Source organism: Apium graveolens, chromosome 7 (assembly GCF_009905375.1).
Source record: "Apium graveolens cultivar Ventura chromosome 7, ASM990537v1, whole genome shotgun sequence".
NCBI lineage: Eukaryota > Viridiplantae > Streptophyta > Magnoliopsida > Apiales > Apiaceae > Apium > Apium graveolens.
The window spans coordinates 1092653-1114028 of NC_133653.1; the positions used below are offsets into that span (position 1 = coordinate 1092653).

The 21376-nt window shown below is 31.4% G+C and overlaps 3 protein-coding genes across 3 annotated transcripts; 1 reads left to right on the forward strand and 2 right to left on the reverse strand.

The window, feature by feature from the left end:
• Positions 1–3014: 3014 nt before the first annotated feature.
• LOC141671579 (putative phospholipid hydroperoxide glutathione peroxidase) lies at positions 3015–19324 on the reverse strand. Its single transcript, XM_074477860.1, has 6 exons — positions 19271–19324; positions 19080–19156; positions 18864–18925; positions 18630–18748; positions 18384–18539; positions 3015–3270 (listed from the first exon to the last, which is right to left on the reverse strand). The coding sequence occupies exons 1-6, from the start codon at positions 19322–19324 to the stop codon at positions 3238–3240; spliced, it is 501 nt and encodes a 166-aa protein (XP_074333961.1). The 3' UTR covers positions 3015–3237.
• Positions 12957–14424, reverse strand: LOC141671302 (glutathione S-transferase T1-like). The gene is made up of 4 exons (XM_074477499.1): positions 14335–14424; positions 13978–14031; positions 13453–13532; positions 12957–13275 (listed from the first exon to the last, which is right to left on the reverse strand). The coding sequence occupies exons 1-4, from the start codon at positions 14406–14408 to the stop codon at positions 13157–13159; spliced, it is 327 nt and encodes a 108-aa protein (XP_074333600.1). The 5' UTR covers positions 14409–14424; the 3' UTR covers positions 12957–13156.
• Positions 15212–17910, forward strand: LOC141671514 (xyloglucan-specific galacturonosyltransferase 1-like). The gene is made up of 3 exons (XM_074477786.1): positions 15212–15298; positions 16124–16589; positions 16664–17910. Exons 1-3 carry the CDS (start codon positions 15212–15214, stop codon positions 17908–17910), a joined length of 1800 nt encoding a protein of 599 aa, XP_074333887.1.
• Positions 19325–21376: the final 2052 nt, after the last annotated feature.

Here is a 21376-nt window from a genome sequence, read left to right on the forward strand (position 1 = left end):
ACTGGCATTTTTGTGGACATGTTCTCCTGGAAATATTTTGCTTTCTACTTGAATGGTCTTATTTTGTTTAAGATAAAACTTGGTTATAAGTTAGTTCTTGGTTGCAATGGTTAAATATTGGTTTAGTGGATTCATGTAATGGAGGGTTGGTTGATTGTTGGTGTAATAGAAGGATTAATGGTGACAATTTGCTTGTAATCTGAATGATAGTTTGGGTTTTAATTTTTATGGCATGTTCATTTTATAATGTTGTTGTGTTTAATTTTAATTTGAAACCATTGTTTGAGGAGCTTTTAGCCAATAAAGTTATACAATAACCATATTATATTGTGTCTCACACAACACTTATAAAGACCAAGCTCATCATGTTTTATAACATATAACAATGCTATTTAAAACTAAACCTTGTTAAAATAAGATTCACACAATAAAAAACCATTGTCTGAACAAAACTAACTATTATCCATTATGTCCAGATAATGCTATTAAGAATAAAAAGAATTATACCTTGAAGAGCACACAATACTTTCTACATTAAAATATAAGTGCAAAACATAATCATACAATACCAAGTGATAAAAAAATGTTGTATAAAGCAATTCCAACAATACAAATTTAAAATAAAGGGGTTGTCTGTATGGTTGTAAGACAACAAAATTTTATCTTTTGAAAATTGTGTGTTAAGGTGGAGGACAATAAATATATCTGAATAAGGGTTGTGTGTTATGTTTTACTCCTAAACTTTTAGTAAGAACATACACAACGTTTTTAAGAGAATTTGTCTAAGTATACTTGATACAACCGAATATATAGAAAATACTTGTTTGTTATGGTTGTAATACAACGGTGGTTATCGTTTGAATTGTGTGTTAAGGTAGAGGACAATATATATATGTGAATAAGGGTTGTGTGTTATGTTCTATTCTAAAACTCTTAGTGACCACATACACAACCTTTTTAACATTACTTGTCTAATAAATCTTCTTACAACAGAATTTATGGAAAGACATTGTTTGTTCAGGTTGTAATACAACGGGGACTCATAGTTGGTCGTTGTCTGCGATGACTCACACAACTGTTTCTAATCGTTATGTGATCCATGTAAGAGACGGCGGCTCAATAGACAACGGGTTTTCAGGAAATCAGATAACGGGTTAAAACACTTGTCTGAGCCAGTTTTCCTTGTAGTGGATATGTTATATTATACATGGCAACTTGCTAGCTCACCCAAAACCTTATGACTTAAAGATTAGAGAATAGCTAGCATGTATATCCTGCTCAGGTGGTAGCAAGTTTCCTCACTCAAAAGGCTCATTTAGGATAACTAGGAGTCAGGACAATTGTTACTCCAAATAAACTAACTGGTCATGTATTCTTCTTGAAGCCCCAAATAAGGCACAATGAAGATCTCCTGATGCTAAGCCTTAGAACACGAGATCTTCTTTACGGTATTTGGCCAATGGTCAAATACTAGGAACTGGAAATCAAATTAATTAAAATATTTTAATTTAAATCTTTTTAATTTGTTAGTAAAATTACATTTTAATAAAATGATATGGATATTATAAATACTGTATTATGGTTTCATCCCTAAAAAATAATAAAGTTGTTTAAACCTTATTATGATTAGAATTCTATTTCTGTAAAACTTTAAATTATTTTTTTATAGGATACTTGGTTTATATTTTTATGTCTAATAAAATTCTTTATATTTTTTATTAAAATAATAAAATGGAATCCTTTACATTACATTGTTATTAATAAGGGAAATCATCTATAACGAATTGCACGTTAAATAGTCCTTACACCCTTTTTTACTACAGTGATTAAACAACATTGATCAGCAGTTTTAGTTATTAAACAACATTGATCAGCAGTTTTAGTTTGATAAGCAGACAGGAATACACTTTGGCCTGACCTTTATTGCAGCAGTTTTAGTGATTAAACAACATTGATCAGCAGAATCATCCATTGGTTTCTCCCCTGATGAGAAACAAGCTGGAATGCCAATTGGATCTTACATCATTTTGAAGAAAATATTGAGCTACTTTGTAACTAGATGCCTGTCATAAACAACAGATGCTGCCAGAGGTGTTTCTTGGCATCATAATATCAAATAATGATTATACATAAGCTGTACATTAATCAATCATTCTCTAATAGAGATGTCAACATGTTAAACAAGATCCTACATTGTATGCATCATTATAATATTATAATTAGCCATGCAAGCTTATGGTTTAAATCCATAATTATGCATATTAAACAAGTCTCAATGCAATTAACAAGCCAACGTGCAGCCTACTTTTGGGACAATTTTAGTCCTCCTAAGACGTGCCTTCATGTTCAAGACACTCTTCTTGTGTTAAATGTCTTCCCTAAAAACAGAGCAAATTAGCTTGAAGGAACTTGAGTTTTCTTTAGCCCACAAAAATGGCCCTTTCGCTGTCTAAGAAAAGAGCTAAATCTTCGAAAAGAGCTGCAATAGAGCTTGGTTTCTTTCAATTCATCCTTTCAAAGTTACTCTCTTGAGTTCCATTAACACTTCTTCTTTTGGTTCTTCTTTTCCTCTGGTCTTCGACCACTACCATCATCTCTGGTCACATTCTCCACGTATGTGTATCCTCGAGAAAGCTCAACAATCGAGAAAGTATTCTCTGTTTATAGATCAAGAAGAGGTGAGAAAGTCGAAGGTGAATGTGGTAGAGTGGCTAATGAAGATACCTAAGAAGGCCAGGGATGACATTAGGAGGTATATAGTGTATGAATTGTTGCCTGGATTGGTGTATGGAGATTCAAATTCAGATTTTGAACAGTTTCAAGATGCCTTCTCTATAACAATGAATAATCTCCTTGAGAAGGTAACCAGACTGGAGTAAAGTGTATAATGTCATGGTGTTAAATAGTTCAAATTTATAATGTACATGTTATGAATTGCTTGAAGATAATTTCATAAATACCTGATTAGACCAGAATATTCTGCAGTTTTTGTAATTGTTTACAAAAATTAACAATTAACAAAATTTATCTCTGTATTATTCATCATTACAGCAAACACATAGAATTCACACATTACACTGAACATTTCCCTTGCTCCACAGAGCAAACACTCATAAAACTCACAACATAACTATATTTTCTTTAAAATCTTCACAATAACACGCTTTATTCTCCATACATGTTGCAGACGAGGTAGTTAGTAGTCGACCATTAAAACTCAGGCCTCAATCCCGGTTATCAAGCGACTCCTAAAACTTTCTTGATACCATTCTGCAGAAGTCAAAATGATCATATGTTAGCCACAATATAATTAACTTGTATAATGATATGCAAGTAATTCTCCATCTTTATCGACTAAAAACTTGGCAAAATTCCATTCAATTTCATCTCCTTTGACGGACTTGAGGTACTTGTATAACGGAGCAGCATCAGATCCATTCACATCAACCTAAATAATCGAAAAACCACATAAGTTTCTCAGACAAAACAGTTCTAGCATACTGCAGTTCAAGATCAAAACGTGTACTAACATCCTTACCTTACTGAAGATAGGATATTCAGCTTTGAAACGAGTGCAGACAAAGTTTTCAATTTCTTCATTAGTCCCAGGCTCCTGTCCATTAAACTGGTTGCATGGAAATGCAAGAATCTCTAGTCCTGTAAAGTCACTCACCATATTGTTAATCACGAAAAACACTAAACAAATGCAAGGATTCAACAACAGCTTCAGCTAACACAAGCTTGATCATAAACTCATGACAGTGAAACCAACCTTGATCAGCTTGTACTTCTGGTACAACTCTGCCAACTCTGTATAGTTTGAAGTGGTAAGGCCACTGCACATGAAAGCAAACAAATCATAATCCAATACACTTCTTTAACAAATGCACATTTTGCTAAATCCTTAGGATATTATGAAGTGGAGCCGAAATCAAACATGTGACCTATTGTACACAGAACATCGACATCATTGATAAATCAATAACATACCATTGAGATGCAACATTGACAATCAACAAAACTTTGCCCTTGTACTTGCTTAGCTCTACATCATTACCCTTGCCATCCTGCAATCATCAGTCAAACATTTTTAATGCATTCATTCAACGTACACTACCATTTATGACGGAAAAATTACACCGAAAGAAAGAAATGAAAGAACCTTGACAGTGAAGTCACGGATGGATTGCACACTGCTTAATTCACTGGCCATTTTAAAAATCTTGAAACCTCAAAAATATAAAAATAGTTTTTTTTGCAAATGACGTTAATATTTTGTATAAGTTGATGAGAAGAGAAGAGGAGCTCAAAGCCTATATATAGGCATTTACCGTTATGTTAGCAATGACGCCGATACAAAAGATGTGGATGTGCATATAGATTCGTTGTGGTTAATATTGTGACACGTGTCCGAAAATTTTAGTGCAGTAAGATTTTAATAAAGATGAGAAATTATTGAATTTAAAAGAAGGATTAAATTCTAATAAAGTGGCTTTCACATTTTTGAAGTGTCCATGTAAAATAACACGTTTTGTTTTTCAAGATTTTGTGTAGATGGAATTTGATTATTCTAGAATAGTTATATCAACTTCATGGAATACGTCACAAATTTAAATTGAGAAATAACAAGTAACTATTCAAAATGATACTCCCTTTATTCCAAAATTAGGTAAAGTACCTTTGCATTTGGATTCGACATAGCCTCGCAGTCAAATGTAAGGTGCGGACATCTAAGAAATAATATAACTCAATTCTTTCAAAATTCATGAAATTTGAATAAAAATATTCTTCATGCATCTTAAATAAGTCCTAAAATATGTAGAGTTCTAACATATATTAGTAGAGGTCTAACTATTATAGCCATAGAGAAAATAGAACCTATGTATTGTATTTAGTTCATACTCCTACACTATACAATATGAGGCCATAAACAAATATAAACCACATATAGACTTGGAGCTGCAGACAACCGACAATATATCGGTTACTCTTTAAAGATAAAGAGTTCAAAGAAAGATGCTCATGCTCAGCTGGAAATATCAATTAGTAGAGATATACCCGAGCTTTAAGATTGCAGGTGAACTAGTACAAAAACCCGAGCACAATTAGTTATGACATTGATGTTCCTGAGGTTACTTCAGATACACTTCCTAGATACACTTCCTGAGTTTAAAAAATTTTCTCATTTTAGAACACGAGGGTATGGTAGTAATTACACAATATTATATGCATTTACCAAAATATTATTACTATTCTATACTAAAATACACTTGCATTTCCGAGTTAATTTCAGGAACAATTTTTCTCATTGGTTATAATAGTTCCACTTACTTTAATTTTTATTGACTGTTCAAAATAGCATGTAATGGCCTCATTATTCTTTATACATCGAAGTCAGACTTGACTACAAGCCTGCAATGCAAACTTTCTTTTAGGAGTGTACACCGGTGCTATTGTAATTTATTATCAATTTATAATTATTTATTTAGCAGTAGCAGGATAATATATATATATATATATATAATCCACTTTTTCTAACACATGAAGTAGGGCAAGAAAGGTGGATTCAATGCTTGTAGCTCACATGCAGATAATAAATAGGTTGTAAGCAAAAACAATAAATTCATAATTTAAAGAAAGAATTAGTTCATTATAATAATGAAAGAAACATGTAAACTGTAGACTACCAAACCAAAATATTATAATTTGTATTCAAAATCTTTTATAACTTTAACATACGGTGTTTTTTTTCGAATTTGCAATCAACATTCAGGCATATATGAAGTCAAAAGCAATTCAGAATACATATTTTTTACAACCAATGAATGATCTATAAAATGTCTCAAGTTGCTCGAATTGTTTTCCTGCACTAGCCTAAAGTACCCAGACCTTGTAATTTGACCCAATTAAATCAAAGGCATATCCGAAAGTATTAAACTATAGGTCAGGTGTATATTCACTTAGAACCTCACACAAATAGTTTACCGTTTACTCATTTTTGGCTTAAGTTATTTCCATCACATTTACATAAATATCTATTATGTCTAGCAAAACAAAATATGTGATAGTAAGTAGAATACATATACCTTTTTAGAACCAACGGGGAGGGTGTTGTAGTTTAGTCCTCAAATAAATTAAAATTTATTAAGATACCCCACCATCAAGACTGCAAAGAATGTATGATATATAACAAACAAATTATCATGAGCATTTTTACGTACACTGCTCATGAATTTGCTCGAGTTCTTCATTATAGGACAAAATAATTTCAAACAGCAACCGAATAAGATGAATTTGACAAGCCTTAATTGAAGAAAATAAATATGAACTTTGAGTTTGATAAAATACCTTAAAAGAGCATAAAAATTTATACATATTGCTGCATAGTAATATATTGTATCGAAAATTACTGTTTTGAAGCTAAATATAGATGGTCAAAGGGGATCCTATGCAGTCTATGTATGTAAGCAAGGATCTAAGAATAGAGATCAACCTACACAATTATTGGGATGAAAGAGCAAACAATCATGAGACCAATGTAAGCACAACTAAGCAAACATTCTTGCTAATTTGTAATCAAAAGAGTTCTAAATATAAAAATTGAGGAGGAGATACATACCGAGAATTTCATGGGCAGTGATTTTTATTCTTGACATACAATTGAAGATGATGATCATAGTCAAGCAGAGCAGAATCATGGCCCTTATTCTCACAATTTGGGGAGAAAAGGCCCAAAATATCACTGATGTTATAAAATGGCCTTTTATATCACTCACAAACGTGATATTTAGTTGCGTTTATAATATATACAGAACGTTAGAGCTAACTCAGTGGTTAGGTGGTACATTTTGGAGCTTTGTGTCTTTTCTTCTCAAATTGTGATACTAAGGGCCATTACTCATTCATTAGGCCATGTTACTTAATTAGCCGATGTTGTTGTCAAGCTTTTTTGGGATTATAATCCAGAACTATTATACATGAAAAAGGCATATCTGAAAGTATAATACATGAACTATTATAAGTTGCTCGAATTGTTTTCCTGCACCAGCCTAAAGTACCCAGACCTTGTAATTTGAGTCGATCAAATCAAAGGCATATCTGAAAGTATTAAACTATACGTCAGGTGTATATTCACTTTGTATCTAGAACCTGACACAAATAGTTTACCGTTGACTCATTTCCGGATTAAGTTCTTTCCATCACATTTACATAAATATCTATTATGTCTAGCAAAACAAAATATGTGATAGTAAGCAGAATACATATACCTTTCCAGAACCAACGGGGAGGGTGTTGTAATTTAGTCCTCAGCAAATTAAAATTTATTAAGATACCCCACCATCAAGACTGCAAAGAATGTATAATATATGACAAACAGATTATCATGAGCATTTTTACGTACACTACCCATGAGTTTGCTCGAGTTCTTCATTATAGGACAAAACAATTTGAAACAGTAACCGAATAAGATGAATTTGACAAACCTTAATTGAAGAAACTAAATATGAACTTTGAGTTTGATAACATGCCTTAAAAGAGCATAAAAATTTATACATATTGCTGCATAGTAATATATTGTATCGAAAATTACTGTTTTGAAGCTAAATATAGATGGTCACAGGGGATCCTATGCAGTCTATGTATATAAGCAAGGATCTAAAAATAGAGATCAACCTACACAATTATTGGGATGAAAGAGCAAACAATCATGAGACCAATGTAGGCACAACTAAGCAAACATTCTTGCTAATTTGTAATCAAAAGAGTTCTAAATATAAAAATTGAGGAAGAGATACATAACGAGAATTTCATGGACAGTGACTTTTATTCTTGACATACAGTTGAAGATGATGATCATAGTCAAGCAGAGCAGAATCATGGCCCTTATTCTCACAATTTGGGGAGAAAAGGCCCAAAATATCACTGATATTATAAAATGGCCTTTTATATCACTCACAAACGTGATATTTAGTTGGGTTTATAATATATACCAAACATTAGAGCTAACTCAGTGGTTAGGTACCACCTTGGAGCTATGTGTCTTTTCTTCTCAAATTGTGATACTAAGAGTCATTACCCATTCATTAGGCCATGTTGCTTAGCCGATGCTCTTGTCAAGCTTTTTTGGGATTATAATCCTCAACTATTATACAGGAAAAATAATCTTATTATTATTAATTGTAATCCCTTGGATTAAATTACTCTATCTTTCTTTGTTTAGAAATTTTAAGTCCAAGAACTACTAGATAATCAGTCATATGTGGACAATGGACATATATTAAAAAGTTGATGTTAAAAATTTAAATTTATTAAAGATCAAGAATGAATACAATTAAAATTAATATTATGTATTTGTGGAGAACCAACATGAAATTATGATGAAAGTTGATATAATAAATATTAACCTAAAATTTGTGCCAGGTGTTTTAAATAATTGTTATTTTATTTTTGTTATTTTAATATTTTATTAAATATATTTGTTAAAAAATAAGTATGTCTAAATAAGTGTATTATTTATATTTTTAAATGTTAAAATATATAAGTTCATAAACTGACCCATTAAATAGGTTCATAAAATTCAATAGGCAACCCAGTTACATACATCTGGTTTTTTGTTCCCATAGTGTTTTAAAATTATAGTAATATAAGTGTCCTGTTAAAATTTCTAATTTTTACTAACAAAACCCAACCCAAATAGTATGATATTTGTGTTATGATTATAATATAAATATCATAATTATTATATGATTTTAAAAATTTTATTATTTCATTAAAATATACTATTCAGTCATATAAGAAATAGGATTATTGAGTTCAAATTAATAAAAGAATTACAATTGAAAAACGGGTAAAATAATATATATATATAATATTATAAGTCATATAAAAGTAAAAGAAGAATAAAAATTATACATTAAAATTATAATGAAATTCAAAAAGGAGTTAAACCAAGAATCAATAGAAACCAAAGGAAAGGTTAAAGCAAAGGGTGAAAAAATAAAACCAAATTTAATAGAATCATAAAATATTTAGAAGTATAAGAAAATAAAAATAAAACTAAATTTAATAAAATCATAAGACATGTATAAATAAAAGATAACAAAAATAAAACTTAACATAATGGAGTCATATGACATGTAGAGGAATAAAGGTGTAAACAAAAGTAGTAGTAAAATTAAAAAGACATATAAAAGTTGAATTATAAGATATATAAGTAAATTGGTGAAACCAAAATTATATTTGTGTACCACTTATTTTTCTTTTTTCCTAAAGAGTATAGTTACTATTAAGTTTTATTTTTCGAAATTTATCACTTTTGATTATTTTTTTTATAGAATATGATGACTATTATTCTTAAAAAATTTCAATTCTGTCTGTTTACACAAAAATTATGGTGATTAGGAATTATAAATTAAAAAGTCATCAAAATGCGATAATAAAAACTAAAAAGTGAATTTAAAAAGTGATGTCATGGAATTCAGGAGCTTACTAGTTCTGCTATTTGTACAGGAAATTGTTTGAGAGAAGGGAAAACTCCGTCCCCAACTTCCAATTCAAAATATATTACAACACAAAGGTTAAAGGCGAAAAAAATAAAATAAAAATTAATAGAATTATAAAACATGTAAAAGTATAAGGAATTAAAAATAAAATAAAATTTTATAGAATTATAAGATATGTAAGAATAAAAGATAATAAAAATATAACGAAATATAATATAATCATATGACACGAATAAATGTTATAATCAAAAGTTTTAGTAAAATTATAAAAGACATATAAAAGTTGAATTATAAGATATATCATATATATGAATTAATAAGTGAAACAGAGGAACCAAAAATTGATAAATTAATATTTGTGTAACACTTAAATAGTGGTTTTTCTTATGAATAAATGTTATTAATTTATTTATATAGTTATTAATTATAAGGAATCCCCTGATAAAGTTAAAAAATTAACAAAAAAATAAATTTAATATATTTATGTAATTATAGAAAATCGAATAGTAATAAGATTTGGTATTAATTTTATGTAATTTATACTTCACTAATTTTTCCTTTTTCGTAAAGAGTATAGTTACTATTAAGTTTTATTCTTCGAAATTTATCACTTTTGATTTTTTTATAAAATATGATGACTATTATTCTTAAAAAAATTCAATTCTGTCTGTTTACACAAAAATTATGACTATTAGGAATTATAAATTATGGTGATTTGGTATTATAAGTGCTCTGAATGAGCTATCCTATACTTCATAGCATCAAACAAAATTAAAATGTTCTTCAGTTTTGGACAATCACATGTTTGAAATTGTTTGAGAGAAGGGAAAGCTCCATCCCCAACTTCCAATTCTTCCAGATTGAGGAATCGACCTAATCTTAAAATTTGAAGACTTGGAAACCCATTCTCACTGCATACCAGAGTGGGCATTGGATCTTCTGTAAAATCACTATATTCTAGACTTAAATCCGTGATTGAATTCCTCTGCAATCTGGGGAGACAAGTCATTATAACTCAAACTCAGTATTTCTCCAATCTGGGGAGACAAGTCATCATCCTTCAAGTGTCTCTATATATGCTCCTTCACCTTTGACCAATAATCATAGCTCATGTTGTTTACTTCAACAGATTGATTTGAACAAATGATATTGTTTACTCACTGGCCTAATGAATTCATTTTTTAACCTGAACGAAAAGACGAGCATTCCAGTCATGTTCTTCAGAAACATTGCACTTGAGCAGGTCTTTTCTGTTGTCTACGACAAAAGGGTTTCCTTTCCAATAAGCATATGGCTCCCTGTCCATCCATTTGACCTTACTGTTCCCTTCTTTCATTTCTTTCAGTATCATTTCCCATGGCTTTATATTTATTTCAGCCCTTGAAATGCATCAACAGCTTTTCAATCTTTCAGGTTTTCATTCAAAGCAATCTAATCAGCTAATAGATACAGTTTAAAGTAGTTCTACCGAGTCCAAAACATAAATATGTAATATCTTTCGAGATCCCCAACATTATTACCGTAAAATCTATAAGATGGTAAACATTTAATGCACAAAAAGAAACATTTTTATCAACAGTTGAGTTAAATTCGAACTACTCCATCTTATATCTTTGAGTTAAATGCATACTGTGTACCTCAAGTTTTCACTTTGTGCACTTTGTGTACCTCTATTTTAGTATCTAGCATTTGGTATTTGTTGGTTGCTACAAATTCTTATGCGCAAGTAAATAAGTATATTTGTAAATCAATTGACATAACTTTAGTAAGACTTAATTCTACTATGCGTGTATATACTTATATACTTTGTAATTGAGTAATTTCCGGCATATACCAAAAACGACTTAAAACACATATTGAATTTTGGTAGCAGCGATATCTTCAACTGAAGTGGCTACGCGACGGTATGTGTAAGTTCGTCTCGTTACAGCTTCATTCGCCATGTGTGCTGCAGCGGCAAAAGTATTTTCAACTGTAATGGCTGTCTGAGAAGAAGAATAAGTTAGTATTTAAATGAAGTGTTTGGCAATGGTGAAACTACTAGACTGCCCCTGTGCTTTGACGGTGTTAAACACAATCTAACGGAAGTACACAATTTGCTAGAATCTTGTAAGTAAAGGTACACAAAATGCTAGATACTAAAACAAAGGTACACAAAGTGCATGAAGTGGAAACTTGAGGTACACACTATGCATTTAACTCTATATCTTTCATTACACCATATATACATTTTCGGACGGTAATTTATACTATATACATTGTTTAAATTTGCAACGAGATCATTTCGTTGTACATTATCAGCCTATATATGTTCGTAAATCTTAAACTAGAATTATAAAATTTAAACTTTTTTGCAAACTTCCATTGATATCTAAAACAATGAATAAATGAATAATCGGTAAACGAAAAATAGAGAAACTCGTAAAAAAACCTAAAGAAAAATTTATTAAAGTCCAGAGGCTAATAGGAAACAAGTGAACAAAGAATATCATATCAACAATAATAATAACAAACTCAAGATTAGGCTAATAGGAAACAAGTGAACAAAGAATATCATATCAACAATAATAACAACAAACTCAAGATTACATTAATTCGAAATGCACATAAACACAAATACAAAAATTTAATTCGTAACCAGATAAAACACACGAGCGCGCACAGACTTGCAAGTATTAAAGCATGCAAAGGGTGCAGTAAAAGAAAGAACCATGACAACGAAATCATGAGCAGAATAATTAAGGCCTGATTAAGATGAGGAAAAATTAAAGCACATGATCAAGAAAAGGAATGTAAATGGAGCAACTTAATGTCCAATGACATTTATTGGACAATATTTCTAACGAAAATTGCGTTGTAACAATGTTTCCTATATTTTTTGTTTACTAGCTTAACTTGCATAGTTCCTTCTGTTCGAAAAATAATCTTAAACTTATTTTAATTGTTTTATTTATTTAATTGTTTGATTGTTTTATTTTAAAATAAAAATTGTAATCAGTTCATTGTAATGCATAGGAATTAGTCATTTGGTTGTTTAGAGTTTTTAGGAGTGTGGGTGTAGTGGAGTCAAAATAGGAATGTAGTTGTTGATTTTTAGCATCCATTCACTAGTAGTCAGCCTATATATAATTTACATGTATAAGCCTTTAACGTATGGGATAAGATCCATCATTTATTTTTTTCCATTTAACATATATACAAATAGTGTATGTGTTCAAATATCAGCTTTATGTTTTCTACACCGGGTGATTGTTGAAAAATAATCTTAAACTTATTTTTATTTGTAGTAAATTAATAATGTTTTCTTATTTGATTTGTTCAGTTGATGACTTAGTCATCCTGTTAGTGGAGAAATTGTAGGGCAGGGGATTAGTAGGAGTTGTTAGGCCCATTACTTGTTTTCCTGATTTATAGCTACCAGTACGTTAGTTCCTTTATCAGAAGGAACAAGATAAATGAATGTAATTCGTCGAAATATGGATTAGTTGCATTCCTGGTATCCTCAATCCATTGCAGAACTTTCTTATATGGACTTAGTATTCGGTTACGATCACTTTCAGGTCCAAGCTAAATTCAACAATAATATGTTAGACACTGCTCTTCAGTTTTTTAGTATATTGAATTTTTAATAATGCTCCTAACAGCAGCAGCTTCTAGATCCTTTCAATTTTTGCAAGAGATTTAGACAGAAGCTTTTCATTAACAGCAGCAGCTTCTGGATCCAATTTACCACCAAGTAGAGGTTTAAGTGTCCTATTATGAACATAACCAACTGAAAAAGAAAGTTTGAACCATTAAGTAATAGCCATTATAATTCCGAATGTCATTGATGATCAACAAGTGACGAAGATTAGACTGGATAAGTGTGAATGGGTATGTACTTGAACAAATGCTGGTTAAGAACAAAAGTAAGGTTATTAAAAATGTAGATTAGACTATTATCATTCACCTTCACCCTGTCGTAAATTCGAATGATGCCAATCTAACACGAAGTGGATCTTTGCTCTTTTCTGTATATCAGATGGATACCTTGTAGTGAGTTGCAAAGAGTCAGAATTAGGTCAGATAGGAAAGAGTTGAGTTAGACATTTTACCATTCATGTCAATACTCTTCTAAGCAAAACTAGCTAATTCATGCCGAGCCTGTTCAAACTAGGACTTATAGAAGCATAAAACTTCACAGAAGTTATACTTATGACCCAGAAAATGTATAGATCAAGTCTTGATATTACTGATAATTATAACGGCATGCACAAGGAGTCAAGGGGCATAGCCGCATAGGCATGAGGGATACTGCCCCCAGTGGATCTTAATGTATGTAAATGTTTCTAGGGCCTAGGATTTTATCAACATATTATGTAGGTCGTCTCCATGGATTTTCCCCCAATTAATAAAAAAAACTACATTCGCCCCTGATGTGCATCAACCTTACTGAAACTGCAGACAATTAGACAGATGCAATCTCACTACTCACCAGTGATCTGCAACTCCAGGAAATGAACAAGCGAGATAGATAAGAATTGCATGGCTGCACATCATAAAAATTCGGGATTTTGTTATATAAGTTTAATGACTGCTAGATACAACTAACTAGAACCTGGTCAAATAAAAATCTTAACATGTGCAGGCTGAAAAATAAGATTGTCTACTAGTTGGAGGACCAAAAAGTAACAGCTTTTTTCACATTAGGTAGATGAATTTTGATACAAGGAAATTAGAAATCTCTTATCTACTAAACAATCAAACACATTAGATGTGAAAAGTTGAGTTAATGAGAAACAAATGAAAACAAGGTAGAAGTCAATTAGCAACGGCAAGTTACTTGGAGTACCTCTCAAAGAGCTTGTAACTTCCATGAACAAGTGCTGGCAATTTTCCCATAGGATTTATTACTGAAAGCAGCATTTTGAAAGATGATAACGTCAACACTATGTGTTTAAGAGTACACACAAACAGGTACCAAAACACACTCTACGAGTCTGCAAGCAATTTCATTAAACATAAACTGACTGAAGACGTGAAATATAATAGTATTTGTGTTGTAAGATAATGCTAACACTCCAAATACTAGGGGTTCTCTGATCTAGTGATCTACCTAAAAAATGTAATATCAAGTCATGTGAACGCTTAAATACACCAGTTATGTAATATTATACATGTTAAGTTGCTAACTCTCCCAAAACCTTACAATTTTAGGATATAAGAGATTAACATGTATATCCTGCTCAGATGTTAGCAACTTTCCTCATTCAAAGGGCTCATTTAGGACATCAGGATATCTAGGAGTCGGGGCAATAGTTAGCTTAAGTGTCCAAATATGTCCAAATTAAATTATTGCGGGATATCAAATTCTGTTTTACATTATTTCAGAGTAAAATAATTGGACAGAATAATCTAGATAAATGAGTGTTTTTTACGAAGTATTTTTTGGCTATTTATAATTTCGATTAAGGAATAATCTCGACGGATGTCATATAATTATTTTTTTGTTTATAAATTGGTAAAGTTCTTCGTATCATCAATCCATTGCAGAACTTTCTTACGTGGACTAAAAATGCTACTAAAATGCAAGTTGTACTTCTTTCTTAAAAGTAATATAAATAAGGGTAAAAACTGGATTTACCTCTAGTTGCATAAATTTCACATACTAAGCTGAGTTTCGAACTTTGCAAGAGATTTAGACATAACTTTCAGATTTTAGATTCCAAATGGATAAATTTGTAATGAGACCAAAATCACTTTCAGGGGCTGCAGCAAAGACTGCATTAGGTAATGCAAGTGGCGCTCTCCAAGATGTTTAGGCAGATTTTTTTATTTCAAAATCAAAAATCTGGTTTTTATAATGAATTTTGTTTGATACCACGAAAACTTTCTCGTATATCACATAAAGGATTGTTTATCATAAAATAAATATCCTGACTTAAACAACATTTAATTGAATATTATCAGAATCAGAAATGTAACAGGAACCCATCGGAACCCATCAGTATTTACACTCATCAAATCCTGATCCAGGCGCGTCAGGATTTATCAGCCTCAGCAAATAAGGATCTGTCAGCTTAAGCAAATCCTGATCAGTATTTATTTCAGCAAATAAGAGTTAGAAATTCCTGATCAGCAAATATTGATTTCCATGTTATACGGATTCAATATTTAATTTAAAATAATATAATAAGTCAGTAAATATTTTAATTAAACAAGCAGTAAAATTTGTCGCCTAGGTCGCCTCACGTACGCGAAATGCCGAGATATTCGCGTAAATCGCCGTTCGAACCGACCCGACCCGAGTCGAGTCTTGTCGTGTCGTGGCATGGCATGGCGTCGACATTGACACTCCCATGAAGGTAGAGTCACATTCCACATTCACCCTTCCATTGTAGAGATTTTTCACTTGTACTCTTTCGGCAAAACCAGAAATTCCAGTAATTACATAAACCTCAATTCGGATAATTGCTTATGTTTAATTGATTTACTGTTAGCGACGAATACTCAAATTAACAGTGGAGGCATGTTGAAGACACTCTTCTTGTCTTGAAAATCTTCCTTAAAAACCGAGCAAATTAGCTTGAAGGAACTTGAGTTTTGTTTAGCCAACAAAAATTGCCCTTTTACTGTGTAAGAAAAGATCTAAATCATCGAAAAGAGCTGCAAAAGAACTTGGTCTCAGTCAATTCATCCTTTCCAAGTTACTCTCTGGAGTTCCATTAACACTTCTTCTTTTGATTCTTGTCTTCCTCTGGTCTTCTACCACCACCATTATCTCTGGTCACATTGTCCATGTATGCGTATCGTCGAGAAAGCTCTACAGTCTGTATTGCCTTTCTTCTGGTGCACAACCTAATTTTGATATCCCTCTTCCACTCATTAATGCTAGTTCTGTTGATGATCATAAACTTGAAGTTAGCATACGAGAAAGTGTTCCTAGTGTTGATATCAAGAACAACGCAACTCTTGTTACGCAAGAGATTGCCAGTTATGTTGTTCAAGAGAACAATATTGATGATCATAAACTCAAAGTGAGTATACGAGAGAATGGTTCTGTTGACATCAATGACGACAAGGCTCTTGTCACACAAGATATTCCTGGTTATAATGTTCAAGAGAACAACAAAAACCTTATTGTTAGGAACATTGTTGAAACAATAACAACATGCTTTTAGAGTTTGAATCTACAGTGAAGGTGGTGGAAGAGCATCTGCAAGTGCATCGATCATGGAGATCGAATTCAAGTAGCCTCACAACATGTGATGGCAGAGGGGTTTATGTGTATGATTTGCCACCAAAGTTTAACAAGGATTTGGTAGCTCACTGTAGTGATATGTCTCCTTGGTTGGATTTCTGTCAATTTTTCAGGAATGAGGCACTGGGAGAGCCAATACCGAAGCTTGGAAAAGCCTGGTACAACACTCATCAGTATTCTCTGGAACCAATTTTTCATTCCAGGGTTATGAAGCATCCTTGTAGAGTTTATAATGGAAACGAAGCCAAGCTATTCTATGTTCCATTCTATGGTGGCTTAGACATCTTGAGATGGCATTTCAAGAATGCCTCTCCTGATGTTAAGGAGACTTTGGCATTGGAACTGGTAGAATGGCTTAAACTGCAGAAACCATGGGCTTTAAACTCAGGAAAAGATCATGTCTTTGTTTTGGGTAAAGTTTCATGGGATTTTCGGAGAAGGGATGATTCTCCATGGGGAAGTACATTTTTGAATCTTGAAGAAATGCAAAACCTGATAAAGCTACTGATTGAAAGGCAACCTTGGCATGTTAATGACATTGGAATCCCACATCCTACCTACTTCCATCCTCACTCCGATGAAGATATCATCTCGTGGCAATTCAAGATCATCCAATCAAGCCGAAACAACCTCGTTAGCTTTGCAGGAGGTGCAAGACCAGATTCTCCAGACAGTATAAGATCAGTGCTGTTCAACCAATGCACTTTAGCAAGTACTGGAACATGCAAGTTTCAGAATTGTAGTTCAGGAGGTTGTGATCAGCCTGAATCCATCATCGAACTATTCTTGGAATCTGAATTTTGCTTACAACCTCCTGGTGACAGTCCAACTAGAAAATCTGTATTTGATTCTCTAATATCAGGCTGCATTCCTGTGTTTTTTGATCCCTTCACAGCTTACTATCAATATTCATGGCATTTGCCTGAGGATCACGGAAAGTATTCAATATTTATAGATCAAGAAGAGGTGAGAAAGTCGAAGGTGAATGTGGTAGAGTGGCTAATGAAGATACCTAAGAAGGCCAGGGATGACATGAGGAGGTATATAGTGTATGAATTGTTGCCTGGATTGGTGTATGGAGATTCAAGTTCAGATTTTGAACAGTTTCAAGATGCTTTCTCCATAACAATGAATAATCTCCTTGAGAAGGTAACCATACTGGAGTAAAGTGTATAATGTCATGGTGTTAAATAGTTCAAAATTTCAAATGTACATGTTATGAATTGCTTGATGATAATTTCATAAATACCTAATTAGACCAGAAAATTATAAGGTTTTGTAATTCTTTACTAACATGGTTACATCTTTGCTGTATTACTCATTATAACAGAAAACATATCACTAAACTCGTTGTAGGCTCATAGAATTCACAAAAACACACATAAAACTCACAACAGAACTATAATTTCATTAAAATCTTCAATATCACACTCTTTATTCTCCATACATGTTGCACATGAAGTAGTTACTAATCACCATTGAAACTCAAGCCTCAATCCTGGTTATCAAGCGACTCCTAGAACTTTCTTGATATCATTCTGCAGAAGTCGAAATGATCATATGTTAGCCACAACATAATTAGCTTGTGTAAACAGAGCTCCAAAATGTACTATGAGTAATGACATGCAAGTAATTGTTACCTCAAAGGTAAGCGGAGTGGTTGTGGGAGCATAACGTTCAACAAGTTTGCCATCTTTATCGACTAAGAACTTGGCAAAATTCCATTCAATTTCATCCCCTTTGACAGACTTAAGGTACTTGTATAACGGAGCAGCATCTGATCCATTCACATCAACCTAAATAATCGAAAAACCACAAAAACTTCTCAGATAAAACAGTTCTAGCATACTGCAGGTCAATATCAAAACGTGTACTAAAATTCGTACCTTACTGAAGATAGGATATTCAGCTTTGAAACGAGTGCAGACAAAGTTTTCAATTTCTTCATTAGTCCCAGGCTCCTGTCCATTAAACTGGTTGCATGGAAATGCAAGAATCTCTATTCCTGTAAAGTCACTCACCAGATTGTTAATCACGAAAAACACTAAACAAATGCAAGGATTCAACAACAGCTTCAGCTAACACAAGCTTGATCTTAAACTCATGACAGTGAAACCAACCTTGATCCTTGTACTTCTTGTACAACTCTGCCAACTCTGTATAGTTTGAAGTGGTAAGGCCACTGCACATCAAAGCAAACAAATCATAATCCAATACAGTTCTTTAACAAATGCACATATTGCTAAATCCTCAGGATATTACGAGGTGGAGCGGAAATCAAACATGTGACCTATTTTACACAGAACATCGACATCATTGATAAATCAATAACATACCATTGAGATGCAACATTGACAATCAACAAAACTTTGCCCTTGTACCTGCTTAGCTCTACATCATTACCCTTGTCATCCTGCAATCATCAGTCAAACATTTTTAATGCATTCATTCAACCTACACTACCATTTACGACGGAAAAATTTATTACGACGGAAAAATTTACACCTAAAGAAAGAAATGAAAGAACCTTGACAGTGAAGTCATGGATGGATTGCAGTACACTGCTTAATTCACTGGCCATTTTAAAAATCTTGAAACCTCAAAAATATAAAAATAGTTTTTTTTTTGTGTTTTTGTGACACGTGTCCGACAATTTTAGTGCAGTTAGATTTTAATAAAGGTGAGAAATTATTGAATTTAAAAGAAGGATTAAATTCTAATAAAGTGGCTTTCACATTTTGGAAGTGTCCATCTAAAATAACACGTTTTGTTTTCAAGATTTTGTGCACATGGAATTTGATTATTCTAGAATAGTTATATCAACTATTCAAAATGATACTCCCTTTATTCCAAAACTAGTTTACTAAACCGCCCTTCGAAGCGGCCTTCTAAAATCATGTTTCGATTATTTTCTTTTTTTTTTGTATTTCTTATCCGATCTTTTTCATTGTAAAATTATGAATAATGAATGAATATAATAAATTAAAAAGTTTAAAAAATCCTTCTCTCATTAAACATGTTTACTCCAATAAGTCGCTCTCTCATTATTCATAAATATAATATCATAAAATTATATTATTTATTAGTTAATAATCAATATAATATTTTTTTTCTATTTAATAATATAAACAATTGTGAAAATTATAAAAATATATATGAGAGGCGCCACCTAATCATCCTCGTTTTCTCCTTTAATATAACATATATAATATAGTTATACAACGATTTTAAAAAATATTGAGAAAACATATTTATAGATACTTGTCTTTGTAATATTTTATGGGTTAAAAATTAAAATATACATTAATATAGTAGGTTGATTTTAAGAAAAAGATGATAAATGATATTAAAAATGAAATTTAGAAAAATATGAAGATGATAAGTTGATTTAAATACAAATTAGAAATTTTAGGAGAATATTACAATGAAAAAGTTGATTTTAAATATCTTAATGGAAGATATTATAAATGATGATAAATTTTTATAGATATCCGTCTTTGTAATAATTCATATGCTAAAAAAATAGAATATAGTAAGTTGATTTGAGGAGAAAGAGGAGAAATTGTATCAAAAACGAAATTTATGAGAATATCAAGATGATAAGTTGATTTAAATAAAAAGTAGAAGTTTTAGGAGAATAAAATGATAAGTTGATTTGAAAAATCTTAATGCAAGATTTTATAGAAATTTTAGGAGAATATTACGAACGATGATAATATATTTAGAATAATATAAGGTAATTGTAGTTTTTGATATTTATTAACTCAAAAAATTGAGAAAATTAGAAAAATAGAATGAAACAATTGAGAGGCGCCACATAAACACTCCCGTCTTCTCCTTTATATAAGTATATTGATTGATTAGGTGAAGTAGTAAAAATGATCAAATAATACGATAGTAAGAAAATCTATCTTGACATGATAAATTTTTATGCTTTTATAAAATATTAGTAAATTATTTAGTTTAGTATTAGTAAATTATTTAGTTTAGTATACTTTTTTGTATAAGTTTTTCATTCTTGAGATAACTAGAGATTGCAAATGAGCTTGATTTTCATAACACTAACCCTAATTTTGAAACTACAGAGAGTAAAACTAAAACATAAGAAGTTCTATTTTCTTACACAAAAATCAGCAAGACTTTTCATCAATTTTGATACCATAGGTTTAAGAGTCTCTTCAACATATTTACTCACTCTGTTTTTTAATATCTGACATTTGACTTCGTGGCACACATGTTTACGAGGTTTGACCATATATTTAAAATAATTTTTTTCAAAAAATTCTTTTTGTGAATAAAAGTTTTTATCTCATATTTTTATTCAAAAAAGAATTTCTTAAAAATAATAATTTTAGCTATGTGGTCAATCCTCCTAAATATGTGTGTCAAAAAGTCAAAAGTCATATATTAAAAAATAGGGGGAGTATTATACATTACAAACGATTCAGTCCTTTGAAATAGTTTTCATAAACCACTTCAAATTACTCCCTCCGTCCCATTTTACATGTCCCTTTTGGAAAAAAACGCATATTAAGAAAAGAGTTAGTTGGATAACATTTTCAACAAAATACCTTATTAAATGCATTGAAAAAAGAGAATATATACTAATTTTAGAAAGTCGGATCTTGGAAAT